The sequence below is a fragment of the Tinamus guttatus genome, unplaced genomic scaffold, assembly GCF_059628265.1.
Source record: "Tinamus guttatus ecotype Peru unplaced genomic scaffold, ASM5962826v1 Tinamus_guttatus_pri_ptg000356l, whole genome shotgun sequence".
Lineage (NCBI taxonomy): Eukaryota > Metazoa > Chordata > Aves > Tinamiformes > Tinamidae > Tinamus > Tinamus guttatus.
In genome coordinates, this window is record NW_028288890.1 from 4,711,876 (window position 1) to 4,736,234 (window position 24,359).

The following is a 24,359-nucleotide window of genomic DNA, read 5'->3' on the forward strand; positions in this document are numbered from 1 at the left end:
CTCAAAAAACTGGTATTAGGCTTCTAAGTCTCTCTCCCCTCCACCCCCATTATTTTTTGACATGAAGTAGGTTCCTTGTGCCGAGATTTCCTTCTAAAACTGAACGCTCGGTGCTTTTGAAAGTGCTACCTCTCGGACTTAGTGACTCTCCAAAAGCAGTGGAATGACTTCCCCTTATCTCGGGGAGCGTTGAGGCTGGCTTCAGGGCTACACTGTTCACTGTGACCTTAAAAAACCTACTAAGAAGCCTCCTATCGAAAGGTTTGTTTTCCACAGTAACCCTTCCCAAACACCTAAAAAATAATCCCCATAAATCCTGTGTCTCGCAGTGCACAGCAAGACGAGCGAGAGCAGGAGCAGGATGCGGCCTCCCTTGGGTTGCTCTGGGCTCCCCTGGGCACGAGGACTGACCTGGCTCCTCTTCTGTGGCTGCCTCCTGACCTTCTAGGGCCCTTTTTGCAAGCTGTTTTTCAGCTCTCCTTGAGATGTGCCAATGCATTTTGGCCCCATCCTCTTTGATTTATTTTTCTTTAGCAATAGCACTGAATTCACGAGTAATTACATTTGTTTTGTAGCAAATCCTATAAACACCAAAGTGCAAAAATTGAATTTCTCACAGTACTTTTGAGTTAATTGGCTGAGATACTAAGACAGCAACAACTTTGTCACATAACAATAATTCCAGCAACCTTTTCCAGAGAGAGAACTCAGGCAACTGGCTCTCCTTGGGCTGTAACAATTAATTCATCCTTCAGATGAGCAGGATGAGTGGCTAATAGAGGCAAAAGTGCTGCAGATGCCTTGGGGCACTTTTTTGACCGAGAGTGAGCATAGCTTATTTATTAGTATGTTAGACTTCTTCCTGGGATACCTGCTTTGATTTCCATGTCAACGAGGCTTGAAATCCCACCCTTCTTTGCTGTTACATAGAAATCTCATGAAGTCTGAACTGAGTGGCTGGAGCTCAGCTGAGCTGCTGTAGCGATCCTTCTTGCCCTAAGAAACAGATCCACGTGCCTTTCGCTCGGAGGTCTGTGTCCATACCCTGCATCCAAACGTTCTTTAGGACTGTTTGATCCGGGACCATAATTGTGTCCTGCCCCCTTTCTTCTCTCCCGGGTTATTTCCCGGTTGGATGCCGACTGCGTTAGGTCTCGCATGTGCCGATGCCATAGGGTAGCAGTAGACACATGGTGGCACCACAGCAGGTTTCCTCTGCTCTCAGAGGATGAGGTGCAAAATGAAACAGTCGGCTACTTTTAGGAAACTCTCTGCAGTCATATGGTCGGTGAGACTCGTTTTCCTTCTTCTCCGAGGCCAAGTGCGAGAGGGTGTCATCTGAGAACGATGCTGCACGTTGATGAGGTTGCCTTCCACTATTGAAGACTGGTTGGAAAAAAGCAACGTTTTCAAGGACATGACTGTCCTCCCCTTGCTCTCCTGGAGGAGATGAGAGGAGGACTTCCCTTGCCAAGAGCCATCTGGCTTGTGCCCATCTGTGTGGTTTTGCCGTTGCCTCAGAAGGATGCGGTACCAAGGTCTTCAGCACCCAAGGCAGATGTGGTGAATACAGATGGGTGGGGACAGATGGTACCTGGCCAAAGGTGCTCCTCACTATCCATCAATGAAGAAAGGTTTCCAGCAAGGAGAAAACCAGCCTTTTTCTTTTCACTAGGCTTTCCAGCACCACCTGTATCTGCACCTTGGGGGGCCCTGATGGGTGAGGGCTTGACACACATCCCGACGGTGCTTGCAAAAGGCTCGAGAGGTTGGGTGAAAGACACTGAAGTTGTTCCATGCTGAGCATTTCATCTATATTTAGGGAGGAAAAGGAAGCACTTAACTACCAGCTGCAGATGGACTATTTTTCTCTAATATAACCCTTGTTAGTCAATCACGTTGTATTTCCTTCCTGCCTCGCAAATCATTTGGAGAGCATAGGCTGTCCCTGTGACCCAGCAGCCAAGACCCAGGGGTTGGGCTATGTTCTTGCTGCTTGTGTGGGGTTATACAAGGGAAAGACTGATCTTGATTTGCTGTTTCTGTGTGGGAAAGTCACCGAAGAGGGTGCAGCACCTCGGTGCTTGCAGCAGATGCGGGACGTGGAGCGACGCCCCATCCAAGGACGACGTGTTTGAGCGTCTGAAGTGCGACGCTACCGCGGGCCCAAGTCTGAAACTTCGTGTTCTCAGAGGAGTTTTTCCATTGTTGCTTTCTGAATAGGAAGGTGGCTCTGCTGTGCTTGATCTGTTCGTTATTAAAAGAGGATCCGAGTTATGCTAAAGTAATCTGTTTTTCATCCATCAGAATTAAAACTGTCTGGATGTCACCGTGGCTTAATTAGCAGATGAGTTGCTCTGTTCTGCAGCTGGTAAGGATTAAAAAAAAGAAACTGCAATAATGAATCTTTTATTTAGAGTAATTCACCCAAGTTTAGATTTAATAAATAGAAGCTAATGAGTGATGGAGGAAGGATCCCCCGAGTAAAGGGCAATATGCTGCTAGTGAGAGGTGGTGCAAGCCCAGCAGTGCACAAGTCAGGTTGGTTTTGCTTTGACTCAGCGCTATTTTTTTGGTCTCACGCTCAAAATACAGCAGGAAATTCCACTTCCAAAAGCTTTAGTTGCCAGCTTTGAAAGATACTTTATCTACTTTAACGTGGCTGATTGCTAAGGAGCTTTTTATTTAAATCACTGACTATATAACAACAAAGCTACCCTGTTGCTTCCATCTAAAATCAGATGGAAATTTTTGGTATTGTTAACTGTTTGTAGATCCCAATTTCTATGTTTTTTGAAGGATTTGGAGCCCTGTTGTTCCCATCCTGCAGTGCCAATACACAGATTTTAATTTTTCCCTCAAAGACATGGGATGTAGTAAAACTCCACATGCCCAGTACCCTATTAGTTTGTTATAGCCTTCCATTCCCCTAGTTTATATCTTAATAACTAGCTTAATTTCTTATGCCTGAAGTCACAATTGGAATTTGAAAGGAAAAGATTTTTAGCTTTTAGCAGGAGATATGACCCAGTTAAGATTAATTTATCTCTCATATTTCTCCAATTTTTTCCTCCCGAACAGCTCCAGCTCACTCACTTTCATGGCTGAGCCTTAAATAATTGTGAGCCTTAATTAGATGAGGAACTGTGTGTAATAATTTAATGAATTTATAGGACTTGGAGAGCTTTCTATTGGCAACTGGTGAAACTAGTCATAACACTTGCATAATGTAAGTGCTGCACTGCCATTACATTCGATCTGTTTAGTAATACCTTGTGCGAAAGTATAAAAGCTGCTTTCTTTATTGAAACGATTAGCTGTTGGCAGTTTTAAATTGAGGAGCTCGGGACCGAAGCCTCCTTGATCATTTTTCCAGCTTTCTTTCCTCTTTCAGATGTTTTTCTGGGCACAGAAGTGGAGATCGGTGCTACAAAGCCTTTCAGCTACCGTATTGCAAGCAGAAAGTGGTAAATAAGTCTGAAACGGCGCGTTTCATGTAGCATTATTCTGTGCTTGAGAAGTGTAGTGAGGAGGGACAGGGTGATTTAATTGTTCAGAAGGGGATTTGCCAAGGTGGGAATGTGAAGCTTGAATGTGGGGTGTGAAGCTTTGCTGGCCGTGCGATCCCAACCCCTCCTGCCCGGGAGAGCCCAGCTGTGCTGTCTAGGCAGTCCATGACTGTTCTGTCCACCGTGGTAGCCGATCCAGATGTGCGTTACGGCCTGGCGGGACTCGGGTTCGCTGGAGCTGCTCTGCACGTTTTGTGCTGCTGCTTTAGGACCAAGATGCTGCAGCAAGCCCGGATGCCCTAACAGTATCCACCCTCGCAGCATCTCTTTGACACTGATGAATGTGTAGGAGAAAACGTGCCCTAGGCCTGGACCTCCATATGGCCCTATGGCTAGGGGTGACCAATTTAACTACTGGTCGAGGCAGATCTAGGCTTGTGTTTTCAGACAGGTATCACTGCAGCTTTTGAAGCCATTTGCCTTGTTTTGTCCCTGCTGAATCATTCCAGCTGCTGCCAGGGGTGCTAAGCAGAGCATTATTTCCCCTCTGGATACTTTTTCTCCCAATGCTCTTAATATTAACCACTTCGTGTGCGGTGCTTTTTATTTTCTTCATAGCATAAGACTTTATTGAAGCTCAGCAGTGAAGCGGTTTCAAGGAAAGCCACTGTAAACCAGAGTGAGGATATCCTGGCTGCTTTCCTATAGATAATTTAGGATAGTTTTTGTGGTACTCTCCAGAAAGAACATAAATGGGCTTTAGTCATGGTTAATTTTGTTTATCCCCTTTTTGTATCCATGGACGGTGCAAGGACTGTAAGGTTTGCAAGCTCTTTTGCAAGCTTTATTTCCTTAAAAAAATAACAAAGTCCTGTTTGTGTATAGAGGGACTGAGCCGTGTTCGGAAAGCCCGGCCCTGGCAGAGCCAGTCACGACGCATCCTGCGCCACCGGGTCACCAAACCCCAAGGAGCAGCTTTCCCGGTGGCTTCCTGGTGGCCTGCAGAGACTTTTCGACTTTTGTAAAAATGCTCTCCCCGTGTCCCAGGCTATGTGCATTTGCCAACATCAGGTTTCAAAATGCCGGGAGTTATAACTGGAAGAGCTGGTGGCAGATGCACAGGGTGCCAGCCCCTCCAGTGGTGCTGGAGCCGGCTCGGCACGGCCGGGAAGCAGGCGCCGTTCCCTGCCTGCGGCCGGGTGAGTTCTGTGCAGGCTGTAATTCTACCTGCCATATTTACCATGAAACACGGTGCGGGCCTGCGGAAGAACCCACTTGAACTGCCAAGTCTTCCGCATAAAAGCAATGAGCACCCTCAGGTAATTGAAGAGGGACTTTCTTGGGATGTTCTATTTTGCCTGTAGAACTAAACTCCTTTCCTGGAAATAAAGGGGTTTGTTTTTGTTTGTTTGACTGGTTTTTAACATTATCCTTCTTAAGACCAGCTAATTGATTTTTGGCTGACTTCCGTTTTTCGGTATTTTTCTCTTCCAGGTTTTATCCCTTCATGTAAACACCATGTTTATCTCCCTGTAGTTACACTGATCTGGGGGTAAGGTAGCACATAGCACTACTCTATTGTCCCCAATATATTAATAAATTGTCACCAAAAATAATTTAGGCGAGTATGTTGGCAAGATAAGAAGTGCGTTTTGTGGCACTCAGCCTTTCTGTCCTTTGCTAGTGTTGGTGGCTTTCTGAGGCAAGAAGCTTCTCTCCACAGCGTTCAAACATCTGTGGATTCACAGGAAAAGATCGTTTAAGGTCACTTGCAATTCCTATCCACTCTTGTCAATCAAAAGAGAAAAAGGAGGTGGTATTAACACTCTGTTATCTTGAGGTCCCCATTTTAGTCCTGGCTCCTGATCATGCTTACAGGGTCTGTGGTTTCCTTGCAAAACCCTCTCTTGGAGGGACTATCTCTATGACAACAGGTCTCACTGCTGCTTCTCCCCTTCTCTTCCCGCATCTCTCACACCAACAGGGCCCCCGGCACCCCTTCCCGTGCATGGGAAGGCATGGGCTGCCTCCTGCATGATCCTGCTGGCACCAGGAGGCCCTCGGGACGTGAGTTTGTCCTTCCACACAACTCAGATCGGCTTTGGAGCTGCCTGTGGAGCTTTATGGCTTATTTTATGATGCTGACTTTAAAAAAAAAAAAAAAAAAACAAGGGGAGGGTTTCAGCCATTGGTCTTTTGTTGATGTATTTATCACCGTAAAAGACTTAACTAGGTAGTGAAAAATTCAATAAAAAAGCCCGGCTGCATTAGTCTTTGAAATAACATTGATGCTTAGCATTGACTTGCCTTTTATATGGATGCTGTGAAACTGTTTTAAGTCTTAAATCTTTCATTATCTGTTGACATAATCATAAACTTGTTAAAATTCCATCTGTAAATCTATGCGGGCCGTGGAAGCCGCTCTCCCCCGCCCCACGTTTGTCTGCCTTTTATTCCTCAGTGGAAATAATTGGTTTCCATGACACACCTAAAGGATGGTTCCCGTTGCTTTGTATTTATTGTTGTGCTATTGCAGCACTAAAAATATTTAATATTACTTAATCGGCTTCAGCGGCATATCGAGGCAGCGTTCTTTTGGTTGTTCTTTTGGGGACAGCTTTGTTATATTAGTCTGCAGCAGGCAGCTCTCAGCAGTAGTAGCTCCGTTGTGTCAGGAGCTGCATGTTCCTGTGAGGCTGGAGAGCGTAAACTCCAGCTAAGGGACCTGGCCCAACTTTCGGAGGCTCCCAGAGCAACGTGAGCCATTTTGGCAAGCCTGAAAGGGCGGCTTGACTGCTGCCTCCAGCACCAAGTCCACCCATGGAGCCAGGAGATGTTTCCCAGCTGCTTGATGTTCCACAAAGGGAACATTTTTATTATCCCGAGGGAAGCACACACAGGATTTCATCTCAGCAGTGTGGCGGAACGTGGGGAAGAGGCAAGAAGAGGGCTCTGATATTTGTGACCAATTTGGCCTGTGTGAGGCTGGCGTGGGAGACTTTCATTCCTCTTCTGCCATTAGTCTTGTCAAAGGCCGCTGTCTCCAAGGAGGACCTGCTAGTGCAGTGAAATACAGCCATTGTATGGTAGGTAAAGAAAAAGAAAAAAGCTTCTAGAAAGAGAAAACATCTCTGTGTCCCCAAAACTCATTTCAGAGCTTCCACTCTGTACGAGACAGCCGCTACCCTGAGCTGGACAGTGGGGTGTTACACTGGTGTCAGAGCTGTGCTGAGTGATGGAAACACCAGCATCGAGGCTTGGCCGTTCCTGAGATTGTTTTTTCTCCCACATGTTCCCTAATAAACCAACCGCTAGAGGAACTGAGTCACTGTTGATTGCCTTGCTAGCACAGGCATCTGAACGGCGCTTGTTTGTCTAGGAGTAGTTCTTAGTGTCTCCTGGTATAAATACCCTGTTATCCTGCTGTTTCTGGCTCCAGAGGTCCAGGGAAGCTGCTGTCTAGGCTGCTGCTTGGCTTGCAGGTAATGTTTGCAGTCCGTAGCTTTGTTTCACCTAGTCCATAAGCCCTGGGGGCAGCAGTATCTCCTAGGACCTAGTATCTCACTCAGCCATTGCTGACCACAGGGTTTAAGACTTGTTGCAAGCTCCACTCCCCTCTTAAGGTAAGTGTTCTCTTGGTTTTCAAGAAAACAGGATTATTGGATCATCTGTTCGGTTTGGTGCATGTCTCGAGCTCTTCTTTGGTCTTCGTGTGCCGTGTTTCTCTTAGTGCACCTTGAGTCTATGTAGGGATCCATCCTTGCACTGTGTGAGCGTATACTAGTCAGTGTTAGGGAATCAAATTTTGGAGAAGGTACTTGTGAGTCACCTTATGAACTTGTGTACGTGTCTTCCTGGTGTCTGTCATCATGGGTTGTGTCTTATGTCATTCCCAGGCAAGAACTGGGGGCGGAAAGGAAGTGGGAGGAGGAGAAAAGGAGATGTGGAGGAGGAACATGTGGAAAGGACAGACACGAGCCCTCGGCCTCTGATAGCCCTGGAGCAGCACTGCCTTCTGCAGGAATTTTTGCCAGTCATCTCAGCACCCTGGCAGTGACTGTAACTTTCTGTTCAGGGCTGTGTAGAGGCTTAGTAAGAGAAGGGCCTTGTGCTGAAGGGTCTGAGACAGAGTCTTGCAGGTTGCAGCAGCCCGAGTCATCCAGCACCGCCACACGTGTCGAAAGGAACGTTTCAATCTGCGCCTGGCCCCTGTCCCTGAGATATTCCTGCTCCACAGGCCATAGTGCTGTCTCCCCTGACATTGCTTTACTCGACAGTCAGGTACATCAGAGTGGATGCTCTGCCTCGTCTCAGCATGGCCTCCACGTTAGTGCTTTACGAATGAGCATTGGGGGAGCTTATTGCTGGCGAGGATCATTCCCTGCTCCTCGTAATGACTCCGCAGGCTCGCGTCTCCCGCCGGCGCAGAGGGCTCCTCCCGCAAGGAGCTGCTGTAATTACATAGGCAGCAATAGATTAGCTTTAGCAACGTTGGATTCAAAAAATTTGCAGGTATCAGCAGTTCTTCCAACCAAAAAAGCTTTTAGCTCTTGGGCAGAAAGTCAAGTGCCGTTTAAACGCATAGCCATCAAGTTTTTAGAAAAAAAAAAGAAGGAACCAGTATCTTTTCCTTTTTTATTTTTTTTTAATTTTTTTGGATGAAGTGCATAATAAGCTCTTATTCGCAGATAAGTCCTAATTGAGGAGTCAGTCAAGGCTGTTGCTAAATTAGCAGAGCTGTTAGACAAATGCAGCTTCGGTGTGTCAAAATAAGCAACTCTTGAAATTCAAGCAGTGAAAGAGGATTCATGTCACAGTTTTCTCTCGTTCCAAACACAGCCCTCTTGCTCCTCTAAAAGATGACTTAAATCTATTTCTTGCAAGTGTGCAGCTCCCTTACTGCTCCCATTTCACCAAGCTGTGCCTGTCCTTGAGTTGGCATCACAGACTCCTAACAGGGATCTCGGGGATGGCTTTGGAAAGGTGCTTTTCATGGAGCAATACCTAAGTATTGCTCCATTATTTACAGGTTTCCTCTAGGGCTCTTCCAGCTCCCAAAACCAAGGTGTTTCAAGTATGAAAGCTCTTCAGGATGCAGCATGGAAGTATTCATCCTGGCAAAGTGGCACTAAAATGGGTCAGATCTGGGGCTGAACGTGTTTTGCTTCCAGATGGCTTTACCTCAGACCTTGATGTGACTAGAAAATTTAAAAAAAAAAAAAAAAAAAAAAAAAAAGAAACTACAGTTGAGTAACCAGCAGCTTGTCTTAGCCTAAGTTGGGTATTTGGTGTTATTTATTGCTCCTCTGCATGGCAACGTATTTCTTTTCTGTTCTTTTCTAGTTCAAGATCAATGGGGAATGGTGCACCTGGATCAACTACGATCGCTTCCAGGAGCTGGCGCGGGACTACGCGAGGAGCGGAGGCTCCAAGACTTTCACGGCAGCAGATTACATGGCCAAAACTCCCCGCTGGGCGCTGTTTGGGTCTAGAGAAAGGGGGTTTGATCCCTTGGACATAAGATACCAGCGAAAGAACAAAACCAAAGACATCTCCGGGTGTTGATGTTGCTAAGGGGTTCTCTGAACTCTGAGCCAATGTATTTGGGTTTCCATTTGGATAATCGGACACTGATGCCGAATCAAATCACCTAGATTTCCTGTCATTTGATACGGAAAAGGAGGGCAAAACTTTTGTTCAACCTTTCCCTCCTGTTTTTAATGCTTTTTGGATGAAAATATTTATGATGTGTTTTACCTTGTATAAATGGTGTGTGTGAGCAATTTATCCCACCTGGCAGAGTAAGAAGGGAGGAAGTATTTGTGATCTTTGCAGTTTAGCGAGTCTGGGGTTGGATTCGAGAGGGGGCTGTTCCTTTTATTTCTGGGCTCTGTTGCAAATAGAGGCCGGCATGTGTTTGTGCCCAGCTCTGCAGTCAAATGTTCAGCCTCCATAAGGACAAGTGTCAAGGGAATTTAAACATCTAGTGCCGGCTTGATCCGTGCAGATGGAACCACAGACGGATGTAGATCGAGCAGCCTGAGCCCTACCGAAAGTATCGCTGTACTGGCAGTAACAAGGATTGGTGTTTTACGCACGCGTGCCGATTGCTATAAAGACCCTTTCCCTTCCCACCCCCAATAAACTGAAGCTTGGGAAATTCCAAAAGTAATAACACCCCTAGTAATACTGTGGACAGCTTCTGATATCTGTCCAAGTATTCTCCAACTTCGTAGTTTTGGCAGTGAATATTTTCCGAGTAGCTTTATTTCACTCCCCAGCAGCCCTTCACAAAACATATTTCTTTAGAGCCACATTAGGCTCCTGACTGTGTGTGCTGATACGTTGGCTCGTGAGGATGGGCTGTGTGAGAGCCAGTGGGAAGTTGGCCTTCAGTACCTGCATGGCTGTGGCTTGAAATTGGAGTCCTTGGGCAGGCTGTCATGTGTTCGTTATGGTTCCTCAAAAGGCAGTTTCCCTGTCTGGAAAGAATTCCTTCTCCATTGGATGCACTTTGTGCTCTGATCACCTCCTAGGCTGCCTCCAGGAAAGTGCAGAAGGTGCTGGGAGGTGACACGTGGTTGCATCTCGAATTGAATGCCACCTGCGGGTTCCATTTTTGTTTGAAAAATAGCTGGTGTCACTCAGGTCCTCATTCCACCTGTGCGAGCAAACTGCAGCACTGCTGATTGTGACAGAGGAATTAATCTGATGCAAATGAAAGCTGAATCTGCCCTGGTCATTTGTTTCAAGAGTGCATCCCTGTATCTCTGCACAAGGTCAACATCTCCAGATGTTTCGGGGAAGTGACATGTCTCCAGATGTTTCTGACAAAGACATGGGCTTTGGCATTGAATTCTGTTGTTTGGAGGTAGGACATTCTTGCTGAAAAATTGGATTTAAATGGGAGGGGGGGTGGTGGTTTACCGCGGTGAGGATCAGCACATGCACAGACCAGCAGCCTTTGCTGTTGGTTTTATGACACATCCGTGGTGTTTCACTGCCACTGTCCCAGCGTGTGCTCTGGCTAGCAAGGTACGAATAACCAGTGTGAAGACACCAGGGGCAGAGGGTCCTGGGGAGGTGCGGTGGGAGGCCGGCTGCGTGCTCACCTCCTGAATGACTGAAAGCCAGAAACGTTACTGTTTCCCTGCTGGCTTCTTCCTACGACTTTGCCAAAGTTTCCGCAGCCTCTGCAGCCATCTGGGAAAGAGAGATCCTGTGAACCCTCCTCCTCTGCTTCAGTGTGAAATCAGCATTTTGGGGTGAACCTGCAGTCCAGGAGGGTGACAAGCAGTGGATGCTCTTCGACTTAATCTGCTGCACGTTGGGAAAACACAAAACGTCTTCAAGTGCATCGAGTGCTGGACAAAGATCTGACCAAGCCAGGGGCTGCTTATGGAGGGAGCAGCTTGAATTTAGTTGCTGGTGATGAGAAGAAAACGGTCACACTTGAGCGTTTTCATTTTCCCAGAAAAATCCAGGAGCACAGATCAAATGTGTTTGGTTTGGGATACATGATAAAATCTGAGGCTTTGTATGAGATGTCTAAAGCAGAGCTCTGCTTGCCTCTCTCTTACTGATACCTCATCACTCAGATGTGTTCTCTCGGGTTCTTGAAGTGTGTCGCAGTGTTATACAGTGGGTATTGCGATTTATGACTTTTGAGCCGCTGGTGTTATTTTAAAAATTAGTAATGATTCTGCCTTAAGAATTGGGTCCCTAAGAACTAGCACACTGCAGTTCGTTGAGCTCACAGCATTGTAATTAGGTGGATTCCTGGGATTGTAGCATTTTAAAGAACCTCATTTCTGTAAGGAGTGATTATTTTAAAAAAAAAAAAAAAAAAGGAGGAAAATAAAGTAATTTTCACTAGGGCATCTCCAGTGGGTCATTGCTATATGAGACATGAATAACTTTATAAAAGGAGAAAACTGATGGGTTTTTAATGAGATCAAAATCACAAACGTTGCAGAATACTGTTCTATTTTTCTTTCTAGTGCATGGAATGGAAGGGAGAGCAGCCCCGTGTCCTGGGGATTGAAAAGGCTGGGCGGCTGTGAGAGCTGCTCCAATATGTTGTTCATTCGTCTTTTTTTTCCCCAAAGCAATGAACTGATCTTGGGCAGCAGAAGTTGGAAAAAGAAATTTCTATGGTCAACGCCAGGCAGGACAGAGGCAGCACCAGCAAGTTCTTTTAGGGGGGAAGTTCATTTTCAGGACTTCTATCTGTCTGCTTAGAGTAAAATTGCTGGTTTGTGTGTGTGACATCCCAAAGTCCGTACGCAGGACCCTCAGCTGGACCACAGTGACAAACCCTGTGCCCAGGCCCCCATGTGCCACAGCTTGTCATGGTAGCTGTGATCATGGGTGAGCCAGGTCATGGTCATGGTCAGAGCTGATGTTTTCAGCTGCTTGATGCCACTTCTAGCAGAGATGAGCGTCTGTCCCTGTGCTTTGTCTTTTCCCACCTCATTCCTAGGAGCTGGCAGGTGCTGAGCTGGACTGGGAGGGCTCCTGCTTCTTGCCTTCCTGCAGCAGATGCTGCTTCTGCTCAGCCACGTGGCGCCCTGCAGGGAGGCACCTCAGTGAAGCCCCCATGGCCTTGCCACCTGGGTGCCCAAGGGCAGTGGCTGCTGTGGCTTCTGACGAGCCCCGTGTTCCCCACGTCCCAGCTGAACCAGTGCGGTGCTTGCTGAGGAAGAGAGGTTGTATCTTTTTTCAGGTAACTTAATGATCTTGGTTCTTTGGGTGATCTTTTATAAAGGCGGAACATGGAGGGACCTTCCTACAGTCGATTCCTGGGGAAGGGAAGTTGTTTATGCAATCAGAAATAAAAGACAGGAAGGATTCTACTACCTCTTTTTTAGCAAATAGTGAATCATCATGAAGAACCTTTCTCCGTATCACCATCACTTGGTAGACACTTTTCAGCCCAATCTAGGGCCCTTTCTCTCCCAACGCTTTGCAGGCAGCATGAGCTGCCTTCTAAACAGCCCTGTGAGGAGGGACAACTCCAGAGATGTCTCTCTAAAGTGCTGACCTCCGCTGGTCCCTATGGCCTTTGCACAGGCAAAGTCTTTGTCCTTGCAGAGGAGGAGGTGAGGAAAGAAGCTCTCTTGAATTAGGGCAGGTTTTTGCATTGTTCATAAGCACAGTGCTGAAAAAACACTTCTCGTTTCCTTACAAAGCCTAACTGAGGCCGTTAGCAAGACTCATGTCTTGCCTGAATTTCCTCAGAGCTCGTGTTAACCCCAGAGCATCAGGGTGAGTGCAGCAAGGATTGGTTTAGACTGTTTGGTGTGTCCCCTTATCCGCTGCCTTCCCCTCAATGGATGCCAGCTGTTTTGTGCCTTGTCTTCCTTCCTGAGCCAGATACCTCCATCTTTCACACATCCCTCTGAATTTGGAGAGATTAAGCAGTCATAAATCACTGCAGTGTTTGCTGCAACCAGTTGCTGCTTGGAAGTGAGCCCAGTTAGTGACAGACAGAGAATTTGCTTGCGGCTCCTGCACTGGAGGCATCCTTGTCTTGGGCAGTATTTCAGTGGGGACAACGTGCTGCCCTCGAAGGTTGCTGTGGTAATTAGTCACATAACGTAAAACGCTCCCTAAAATCCTAGTGTTGGACCGTGTTTTTCCATGGGACTGCTAAAGGAGCCCTAAAGAAAACTCCACGTGCTCTCTTGCCATAACTTTAAGGACATCTACAAGATTTTCTTTTCCAAGCCCCTTTGAGACCCAGAAATTCTGCTCTCCCCGTTTTATATATTGCTGCTCCATGGGCTGTTTGTCTAAGTTGAAATAACAACTTGTTGCCACTGAATGAGATCTCTTGCTTGCCCTCCCTGCATCCCTGAGTTCCCTCCATCCCACAATTCCTCCCCTTTCCCAGCCAGCTCTAGCCCTTGGCTCCGTGCATGGGAGCTGATTTGCTGTCAAAACATATTTCTGGTGCCTTGTCCCTTTTCGTGTCAAGCTTCTAGAAGCAATACAGGGAAAAATCCAGGTAGGATTTGGTCCCACAATTACACTTGAATGGCCGTGTGTTTAAAGCAAATCTTTCAATGCACATATGCCAGAGAAATCCTCTTACACAAGTAGCTTTCAACCATACGACTTAATACAAATCACCATCTACAGCTATTTCTAGGACATGCTAAATTTACGACCAAGCCAGCTCGAATGGATGGTTACTGTGGGTTCATCCATCTGCAGCCACAGGGCTAGATAGCGCTCTCCATTACCTCATGTTCGTGGGTACACGGGAGTGTCTCTTGCTGCAAGTTTTTTGTTTGCAAAGATGTGACTTGCCACAATAAACAGCAGCATTTCATGCCTTCCCTGAAATTGCTTCTTTTAGATTTAAAATAGATTGTCTCTCAACTGTATGCTCGCTTGGGTTGTGGTTTATGCTTTTCACAGGGAGGCTGTATTAACACAGTATACACTCAATGTATTTAAAAATAAAGGGGAAGAAGGGTTGATCTTTGATCAAATAATCCTTTATTTTTTTTTGCCAGGTATTTGTGAAAGACCCTGATCAGGAAAGACCTTTCTGAAGTCAGGGTCTGAGGATCAACCCATGCTGTTTTGCAATGTTGATGTTCTGCTGCTGTAAATATTTCTTAATTAGCCTGGGAAACCTATTTTTCATAAGTTTGGATCTGACCGAGAGCCATCCTCAGCAATCCTGGGTTCATGCTCTTATTCAAGTACAGAGGTGATGCGATAGACTCTTCTTCCTCCTCACAGCAACCAGAATTGCCCAGGAGGCTTTCACAGGACTCTTGGCAGCTCAGGTTCTCAGGATTTTACCCAAAGAACTGACGTGATTCCCAGAAGCTACTCCCAGAAAAAAAGAAAGGGTCCTTTGTTCTAAATAGCCAAGCTGGAGTCTTTGGAAGGTCAATCGTAAAGATCAAATGGGCAAATATGATTTTAAGCATTTAAAGGCAAGATCTGTGAGACTTCTGGGAGTATTTCAGAAGTCCCAGGAGCAGAGGGTGGTTGGCATCAGGATCTGCTCATGCCTCATTTCTGCAGACAGGGCCCCATGTTTCTTTGTAAGAAACAGCAGCAGAAGTGAGGGATGTTGGGGCACTGTGGCTCTGGCTTTGCTCCATGCAACATCGCTCGCCAGCCCTTGGGCACCTCCAACCCTCAGCAGAGATGCATCTCGGCCGTTTGGGAGGTTCTTGCCTCTCTGCCTGTCTCTAGTAGCACCAGCAGCAGCCAAGTGTAGGGTCCAAAGCCATGGGCTTCACCCAAGGCTGTGCAGGCTCCCATTGGCGATGGGTGGCTCAGGCAGCCAAGGGCCAGCTGGACACTAATCCTGTGGCCAGGCGAGCTGATCCAGGGCTGCTGCAGACTGGGTGTCCCTCCTGGGCATAGGCATTTACCCCTCTTCGTGGCTGCACAAGGGAGAGGGTAGGACTTGCTGCCATTTCGCCCTTGAGTCTTTGGAAGGGTTGCATCTCATTTTGGAGGAGGATAATGTATTGGTTGCCAAAGATCTCTGAAAGCAAAACACGCCCCAAACAGAGAGCTCTCATCCATCAGCTTTGTCTTCATCTGCCACCGCTCCTAACTCGTTTGCCACATTAAAGTCGCTGCTGTGATGAGAGGAGAAATCAGCTGAGGAAAGGACGTGCCTTTGAGTGCATCGCTGTGGTGAAGTGAGGGAAATGAATCCCAAGAAAATAGTTCAGAGGAAACCATTCCCAAAGTTGGTCTTCCCTGGGGACAGGAGCTCCCTGATTCCTTCCTCCTTCCCGCAAGGTCTCTCCATCCTGCTGGGTGGGTTCTCACCCTGGACGAGGGCCAAGTGAGAGGAACTGGCAGCACTTGCTGGAATGGAGAGGATCATCCTGGGAGCCACCGAGGGCTCCCTTCTATGGTGATGGGGCATTTGGGAAGAGCTGGCACCTTGCAAGCCGGGAGAGTCACAGGGCTGAGGAGAGACCACCGTGGATGAAGATCTCCTCTGTGGGAGTGAGTGGGGCAGACATGTCCCCTTGGCCATGGCAAGGCTGAGGAGTCACCTAGGACCCCCTCAGCAGCCTCCCTCATGGAGCTTGGCTAAATCAGGGTCTCTCATCCTAACCAGGACGGCAGGCCCTGGTCACGGCTTAGGAAGGCTGCAGACAGGGAGGCCTCCTGAGGGCCTCTAAGCCCCGTTGAAGCCGTGTCCCACCACAGGAAGGAGGCGCTGGGGGAAGCAGCAGGGAGATGGCGGCCATAATGGGACGACGGCAGAGCCTGGATTGTTCGGGCAGGCCTGGAAAGGCAGACATGGGTTCAGAGGGACTCTGTGAAGCAGAAGGACCTGCTTTATTCCCAAAGCCTTTAATTTTGCAGGCGGCCGAAGCCGCAGCAGGCGCTGCAGCAGCAAAGCGGCCAGTGTAGAGCAGGGTTATATTTAGGCTGCTGGTTTGAAGCGTTTCCCTCAGAAGCTGGTGATCGTGGTGGCCTGGAAATGAGGTCGGGCATCAGAGTCGGCAGATCAAAGGCACGAGGGGGACATTGCAGCAGGACGGTCCCTTGAAGTGTTCTTGGCTCCTGGGGCCGTAGGCGATTCAGAGCCAAGTCTCCAGCTTACAACTCCCAACTGGAGATTTGTTTGTTTCTCTACCTTCATATACTTTAAACTTAAATTTTTAAGGCATAAATTAGCTCAAGTTTATTAAAACAAGCCATTCTTTTGAATGAGGAGAGGAATTTTGCGAGGACTTGACAACTTAGAGAGAAATATCTCAGGAGAAGATGAGTGGGAGACGATCTTTCCTTGTAGACAGTTTCTGCTTTCACAAACTTGAGTTTTCACATTCTACTAACTCTTGTTTTCAGGGCTGTCAAAAAACTTGCCAGGAAATCGGCAGGGCAGTGAGGGCTCTAAGCCCGGCTGCTGGCACCTGCAAGAAGAGGGACAGACCAACAGCCCCATTTCTCCTGTCGCGTTGGAACTGGGTGGCATCTTCTTGTGTGAAACTTTCTGTAGCAAAGTAATACTTCATAAGATTGAGCAAGAGAAAGTATTCCAACCCAAAAGCCCCTTGACCAGCATTCACAACATGAGGCTTCTGCTGAGGATGGAGGTCCCACTCCTTGCATATGGGTTGTCCTGTAAAACAGGCCACATGGGGAAAGCTGGATGGGACAGAAGATGCTGCTTCCCTCCTCCAACAGCCTTTCCATTTGCCTGTCTTATCGCCAGGATTTTTTAGGGATGCTGATAATAATATAATCCTCACCTCTGAGGCAGCCATCTGGGATCTTAAGATGCTGCTGCCTTGCTAAATTTCATCCTCTTTTCCAGGGGCTCAGATTAGATCAGCTGTTTAAATCATCTTAGCGCTAAATACATGTTATTTAGAAAACAGAGAAAAGGCATCAAAGACATAAATAATTAGCTGCTAAATGCTGCATTCGCATTCAGCCGATTGCCCCAGGAAATGTGAAGCTTCTTCTCAAATTATCCAGCTCGGCAGCCCCCCGAGCTATTGATTTATTGTTGGCACTTCCTAATTTCTACTATTTCTGCATTGGATGAAGCCCTGGGTGGCGAAGCACGTGAAACCAGGTTGTTGGCGCCGGGAATTTGGTGGCCCATATGGGACCAGCTGCTGCTGTGGCTTCTCCAGCGCAGAGACCCTGCGCGGCTGGGCAGAGTGAGCACCTTCTGCTCTGCCAGGGCCATCCCGATCCTCCCTGCAGCCAGTGCCTGCAGTCCCACATCCACTGGCCACGTCACTGTTCTTGTTTTGTTTTATCCCTTTCCTCCTGGATCCCTGTGGCTGGCACAGAAATGGGCTGAACGATCCTGGGAGCTGACCTGTTGCTGTGTAGATGCTTCCCCCTGAAGCTGGGAACATGCCTCTGTTTAAATCTGAGGCTACCTTGTGTTTAGGTTTTCTAGTAATGAAACTCAGCCAGTGTTAGCAAGTGTTATTCCCTCTACGTCACTTTGACTTGTTGTTTCTCCCTTTCTTTGAGGTTTATTTTTACAGATAAGGACATTATTGTATATAGTCTTGCTGATGCTGCTTGCAGTACCTTGGTTTCATTTTTTCGCTCACCCATAGTCTCCAGCTGGGTATGGTATTTTGGCAGCCCGAGCTTGGGTGGACAGGGTTGCTCTGACCTCGCCGAGGCTGCAGGACTTGCCACTTTCAGCCTCTTTTAGGGTCCAGTCTTGTAATCCTGCTCAAAAGTCTCCCATGCATGGCAAAGTCTCTCTTGCATGGCAAGAAGATGATGATAAAACACTGCTCGTCTCCTCACCCCACCCCACGACAGCCTCTGCCGCCCATGAACACATCCCTTCCAGTTTTAGAACAGCTAGGAATGTGGTTGAGGATTCTTTCTAAGAACAGGCAAGATCTGCAGGAATCCATTCCATAAATACAGAAAAAAAGGAAAGAAAAAAAATAAAAATAGGCACCTTATTTCATTAAGATACATGTGCTTAGCATGGGTGAAGATGCCACCAATAATTCCATGTTTATTCCCACCCTCAAATCATGTTTATGAGCAACATGATTCAAAGGAAGAAACTGATTTAATGGCAATATTTACAAATCGGCTGATTGCTTTGAAGGGAGCCCCATCAGACTGTGCATTTCATCAGGCACGCGCGGGTTCGGCTCTGCTGACAGCTGCTTGCTCAAGATACACCGCACCCTGGCGCGGGTGACATTTCCTTTAGCCGGGCTGTGCGCCTGCCTAAAGGTAATAAGTAAATTTTATGCTATGCACAAAAGAGGGGGCCTTTTTTGGTGGCAGCTTGTGGCAGAGCTCAGGTGCGCCTGTTGCCTGTCAAGCTGTTGCTGGAGCACCCACTGGCACAGTGAACCCCAGTCACTACAAGCCTGCCGGGTGTAAGGGTATCATTTGCATGCTGTATTAAGGTTGTAGAGAAGTAGAAGGTAAACTAGCGCTCATTAAAATGTTTAAAATTAAAGAATATGGGTTGGGTATCATCTAAGGAAGTCCCATGAGACTTATTTTGTGCCTACATCCCTGAAGGATGCTGCTGGGGCTGGAGGAGGGTTCGGCACGGCGATGCGGGCAGAGGAGGGAGGGACGGCAGCGCTGCCACCTCCACTGGGTTTTTCCACGGACAGCCAATGTAAATCTTAACCCTGCTTTGCAGTTTGCAAGTAACATTTAGCTTTCTGCCCATGACATGCTGCGCGTTGAAGACTGAATTCCCCACTGGGCCATGGGCAAAGCTTATCAGGGACCAACAGGGCTTCAAAAACCACACGTTTCCTATGTGCAGTACTTGCAAGGGAGCCAATAAATAAAAATCTCTGTCATGGCCATCACAAGCGAGGGATGCTGCTTGGCATGTTTCAGCCCAACACAAGGTGCCCAGAGGGATTTCTAATGGGATTCGGTCTCCTCCAGTAGACCACAGGGTGGATGATATGATGATACATCATCCACTTGTTACCAAAATCTGCTCTCTGGTTTAATTCAGAAAAAATAGTGGAGAACTTTCTAGCGAGACTAGGAGATTAGGGCTGCCCTGGATCATGGCACTAGCACGTTAATAATAAAATATTGTTCTTTGGTGGTGAGCTTATCGCGTTGCATGGAAAGCTGCTCTGAGCCCTGCTCAGCTTATGTAGGTAGCGCTGGAATGCCTGCTGTCTTGCTCACCACACTCCAAAGTGTGCTGAGAACCAAAAATTTCATTTTATTTAAATAAATAAGTATAAACCTCATTCAGTGCCTTAGAGAAACAGTAGTGAGAAAAGGTCATGTAAAATGAAGTTAATACCCAGCACCTTAACTCAAAACTAAGTCACAGGGCAGGGAGTGGGACAGATCCAGTCTCCATCCCGTGGCTTCCTGTTCCCAGGAAACCTCCCTTTCCTCCATAAGAGGATCCATCCTTTGTATGTCGGGTGGGATCATCACTCCCGGCCACCTGGGATGTAACGGTAATTCCGTGGTAGAGCTCTGCTGTCAGCCACGGCAATTGAGAGGAGAGCTTTGCCGTAGCAGCATGTGAGCACAACTTGAAGAAGTGGGATAAGGATTCCCTTCAAGCCCACACGTGGAGGGCAGGGAGACGTTCTTGCTAATAAAAGCAAATGGATTCGCATCAAAGCCGACGAGAATTAAGCGCTAGACTGAGCCTCCATGTTCGTGAAGGCGATGATGAATGTCTTTTGGCCACAAAAAAATGTTGCTGAAGCAGAAAGCATCCAAGGAGCAGCTGTAACCTCTGCCTTTGGTTGTGTAATGTGTGGTGTGAAGACACAGAGCTAAAATCAATATTGCTATTTACTTTGCTGTAGGTGCTGTTCATCACTTGGAGCGCACCGAGGTAGTCACTGTGTTTCCTCTCGCTGTTTTTTCGAGTACTTGTAAAACATGGGGTACCAAGCTGGTTGCCAAAGTTCCCTGCAGCAAAAGCATGTTGTCCATGTAATGGAGGTGGCCTCACTGGCAAGGTGGCCTCCAGCACACAGAGATGAGCCTGTCTGGACGGAGCATGGTCAAAGAGGTCTTCAGCTGCTGGAGAGCGGACTGAGACAGGAGCCAAGGACAACGGTCCCTGCATTTACCAACCAGCCACACAAAAAGCCAGCAGACTGAGACTTTAGGGCCTGGTGACACCCGAGAGTAAGTGCCAGCTCTGCCGTGTGGCCTTTGGTTGCACTGGCTTCAAGCCAGGTCCATCACCATCCTTGGCACGCTGGCCCGAGTGCGCCATTGGAAGCACGTGCTGTCAACGTGCTCCCAGTCTCGATGGCACCAAACAATTTCCTTTAATGCTTCTTGGGGACAGAGGATCACCTTCTCCCCTGTTCCTGGCCCTAAAGCCAGAAAGATTATTCCAGAAGGAGGCTGGGTGGGGAGAGCAGGATTTGGCTCCCCCTTCGTAGCCCTTCACACACAGACAGCGCCAGCTCGTGCCTTGGGTCCAGACTTGTCATAGTCGCAGCTACCGCTTCCTCGGGACCGCCAAGACCTCTGCCTCGCATCGGCTCCAAAGCTTTGGCACCAGCAGCCAGATTTACTGCTTCTCCCAAGGCCTTGCAGAGTTTCTCTTGCGATTTTCCTTTTTGCAGCTTACCCGCTCGGCCCGACCCCAGGCAGTTCTTGTCTGCACTTTCAAGACAACGTCCTGGAGTCATGGTTTAGGCCTTGCCTTTGTTTTGTCCTGGGAAGTTTCAGCAACTGAGAATGGACAGAGTGGGAGCAGATGGCTTTTCCATCGCACCTTTAAATACAAGCACTGAACACAACTTGATTTTTCAAGTGTCACCAGAGTTAACACCTGGCTGGGGTCTCAGGCACTCCTCTCTTGATGGCTTTCCTGGGGACTGGCTCTCCCCACCATCTGGTTACTAACCCTTGGTAATACCAGCTGTGCTGGTCTAGGTTGATTTAAGCAGGAGCAGGAATATCTACTGCTCCCATGGGGCTTGCTGAGTGTGCTGGATGCTTAATGCAGGCTCTAGGGACACCTTTTCCTACAGTGGCCAGTAATAAAAGGAAACAGCAAAGGGATCTGGTGGAAGAGAAACAGCAGCGGGGAGGTTCTGTGCAGGTGGACCCAATTTGCAGAAGGCAGTAAAGGCCTTGGGGAGAGAGAGACTCCAGCAGGCTGCTTAGGAAGGCTATAAAAGCCACCAGGGCAGCCCAGATGGAGCTGGAGGAATGTTACATATGGGAGTTTGAGTATTTTTGTTTTAATTTCAAGGGAAGGCCCTTGCTCATTGGGCATTTGATGTTACTGCTCACAGAAGATGCCCCTGCTGTACTACTCAGCCAGGGTGCCAAGGACGGTGCCACCAACACCACGTTGTCCACCCTGCAGTGGGGGGTTTAATGGGGGCCCTTGGCCGTGTTTCCCCAGAACGAGAGGCACCGCTGGGCTTGTTTCTCCCAGCAGGCCGGGCCACCCCGGGTGGTCTCAGCTGAAGCCAGGCCAGGAGGGTGCAGCCAATGGCCGGCAGTGGGGTCTGTGAGGAAACGTCAGCGCTTGCTCCTGTGCCGCACAATATTGACAAGTTAATACTGTGTTTTGAAGCCAGGATCCCTTTCAGACCTGCTCTGGCTTCTATCAGAGGCCAAGAAATCCCTCCTCAGGGACTTCTGCCCCCAGTTCCCACCTGCCGGCTGGGTAAAGCTCCCAGCAGCTCCGACCGCTTCCCTCGGAGGGACGCGGTGCTGTGCGCCGCAGCCAAGAGCCCTGCGGGCGTACGGAGGAACAGCATGTTATTAATTTGTCATGTCCCTTTCACGTGAGCTCCTTGTTTGTCCCCATTAACAGCTGGTGCGAGCAGCATGCCGGTGCTGCAGGCTGAATGGGGTTTTCACTCCAAGGGGCAGGATTGGTAGGAGCTGCCGCATGCGCATTTTGCCTTCACAGGAAAGGCAAAATATATATGTATTAATTAGTGTAAGAATGCATGACCAGATTTCAAGCCCTCGTTCCCTCGCACCCTCCCAGCTCTGGCCCTGGTCTGTGTGGTCCTGCTGGTCCTCCCTCTTCCCGACCCAGGTGCTCACGCTCCGAGGCTCGTGCTCTCCTTCCACAGGCTTCCATCACGGAGGTGTTTCCTGGTGGTTAGTAGTGACCCTGGAGGGCCCCACAGGAGGGCAAGGAGAGGCCGAAGGAAGGGGCAGCCATGAAGAGGGAGGTTTCCAAATATCCCGTGGGATATTTGGAGCATCCTCCCAGCACGAGGTGCGGAGTTTGAACAAGGAGCTGAGAGGGCATGACAGGCATTTTTGGAAGGATTCCCAACTCCGTGGGCCTGGAGCAAATCCTTGTGGAAGGATAGAGAAGGCTCCCAGTGGTGCTTTGACCTTGCCCATGGCAGCAGGGGCTTCTCACAACAGCTTTACCTGCAGAATGGGACATGGGGAGGGCTCTTGGGCCAACGTTTCCCACCTGGACTTGCCCAACCAGATGTACCCTCAGCAGATATGGGCTAACACACTGCTCAGTTCTCAGGTTTGACACAGGAAAGCTGAAGGGAGCCAAACTGGCTGTTTTTGAAAAACCTGGCCAGATTTTGGGGTCTGGCAACATTACAGTACTGGCAATTCCTTCAGTGCAAAATAAGACAAAATTGCCAATATTTATACTAAAAGCTTGAGTTTTAGACAATGATTTGTAATGAACATTTTGCTTCATTCTGGCCCGCCTGTCTCAGGTATTTATTTCCTTGCTCTTACAGTAATAACGAAGTGCATCAAAATGCTAATTGCTCATAATTGCGATCCTGCAAAGCTGCAGTGAAAAACAGACGAGCTCTGCGCAGCCAGCTGTACCTTTGTGAAGTGGTCGTGGATGGGTTTTCTAAAATTGTTTTTTTTTTTTTTAAGTTACTTTTATAGTCAGTCTATTTAATGTGAGGAAGAGTCAACAGGATTTATGTTGACATTCGTAGCAATTTCCAGGCATCCAGTCCAATCTATTCACGTGCAGAGCTGGTTTTAAAGGTGGCAAAATAAAAAATCAAGACAGAGACTACAGAGTGATGGGGCAGAGGTTTCACCAGTTGCATCTGGGACTTAATTTAGGCATTTTGGGGAAATGGTTTGCCTAACAGGCTGCTGACAGTGAGCTCTGTGCTTGACAGAGCAAGAGCTATTGCTCCCTTCTGCAATTTTCCCTCTTTGCCGTTTTCTCTCTCCTCCCCTTACAAGATTAAGCTGAGAACATGGAGAACATCCCGACCCTTTTGAACAATAGTTGCAAAGCTCTGAGCTCTTCAAAGGCCTCATTTGATGTCTGCTTTAGAAGATGCCGTGCAGTTTTTTTCTTTTTTTGCTATGTGTCTCGTCGAGGCCGTGGGGTGGGATGTTGTTAGTGCAGAGCTGTGGTGATTTCCACCACTGAACCATTGCTTAGTGCCTTGGTTATTAACCCAAACAAAGTAACGGGAGCCTGGCACCAAATCTTGGTTTGCCCAAGCGGATGAGCTTCCCAAATGACCCGAGTCCTGGAAACGCTGCCGCTGCGTGAGCTGTCCCTACAGCAAAGGGCCCTGTGCCCCCTCCGGGCACCTCTCCTTGGAGGGCAGCAAGAAGAGGCTGACCAGGCACTTGCCATCATTCCTGCTCCATCTGCCCACGTCCTGCCCTCTCCATGGCCCAGCACGGCCTTCCCACCATGCTGACGTGGTGGCTTTGCTGCAAGAGCAGGGACGTGACGTTTGCAGAAAGCGATGGCTCGAGGACAGGGAGCGCAGCAGGCACCTCCAGCGGGGCAGCTCCGAGAGGCCCCGTGGCTTGGGGGAACTCTATGGATTCCTGCAGCCGCTCCGCTCCACGGAGCAGATGCCAACTGGCCCCGATGCTTCGCCGTCCCTGGCACGGGTTAAGCAGTGGCGGGTCACCGCTGTGCAGGCTCACGAGCGCCTGCGTGCTCGTGCCTGCGTTTGGAGGTGTAAGGGCCCACGAAGTCAATGTTTTCATTATCATAAAAAAAGAAAAAAACCCCAAACACAGTAACTCCTAACTTGCATGCAAATATCACTATTTATATCACTGTTTATGGTCTCCTAGCTCTATAAAAGGCTGCTACCAGCCGCGTAAGCATTTTTCTTGCTCTATAAAGATTTTGTAGGCTAAAATTCTAAATTTTAACTGATGGGTGACGTTCCCCTTCTGTAGGAGCACTGGCAGCAGTGAGCTGGCTGTCACACTAAACATACTCCCGTTGAATATTTAATATGCAATATAAGCTGCTCCCTTTGCACTAGTCCACGTGCACTGAAATCCCATTAAATGCAAGTAGTGCTGTGTAAACTTGGAAAGATACAGAGACAATGTGTGGATTCAGCGACAGAAAATGATGAGACTCGTATGATCTAG

General features: G+C 48.2%; 1 protein-coding gene across 3 annotated transcripts in view; it reads left to right on the forward strand.

Annotated features, from left to right (window-relative positions):
* LOC104578103 (S-adenosyl-L-methionine-dependent tRNA 4-demethylwyosine synthase TYW1) overlaps positions 1 to 9,677 on the forward strand; it is a 96,929-nt gene extending 87,252 nt beyond the window's left edge. For 2 of the 3 annotated variants that reach the window (XM_088530130.1, XM_088530131.1), the window contains exon 14: positions 8,853 to 9,677. In XM_088530130.1, the coding sequence (XP_088386256.1) occupies positions 8,853 to 9,074 (222 nt within the window). In that variant the 3' untranslated portion in view covers positions 9,075 to 9,677. The remainder of the gene's footprint in view (positions 1 to 8,852) is intronic. The other variant, XM_088530132.1, reaches the window with a different exon arrangement.
* The last annotated feature ends 14,682 nt before the right edge of the window (positions 9,678 to 24,359 follow it).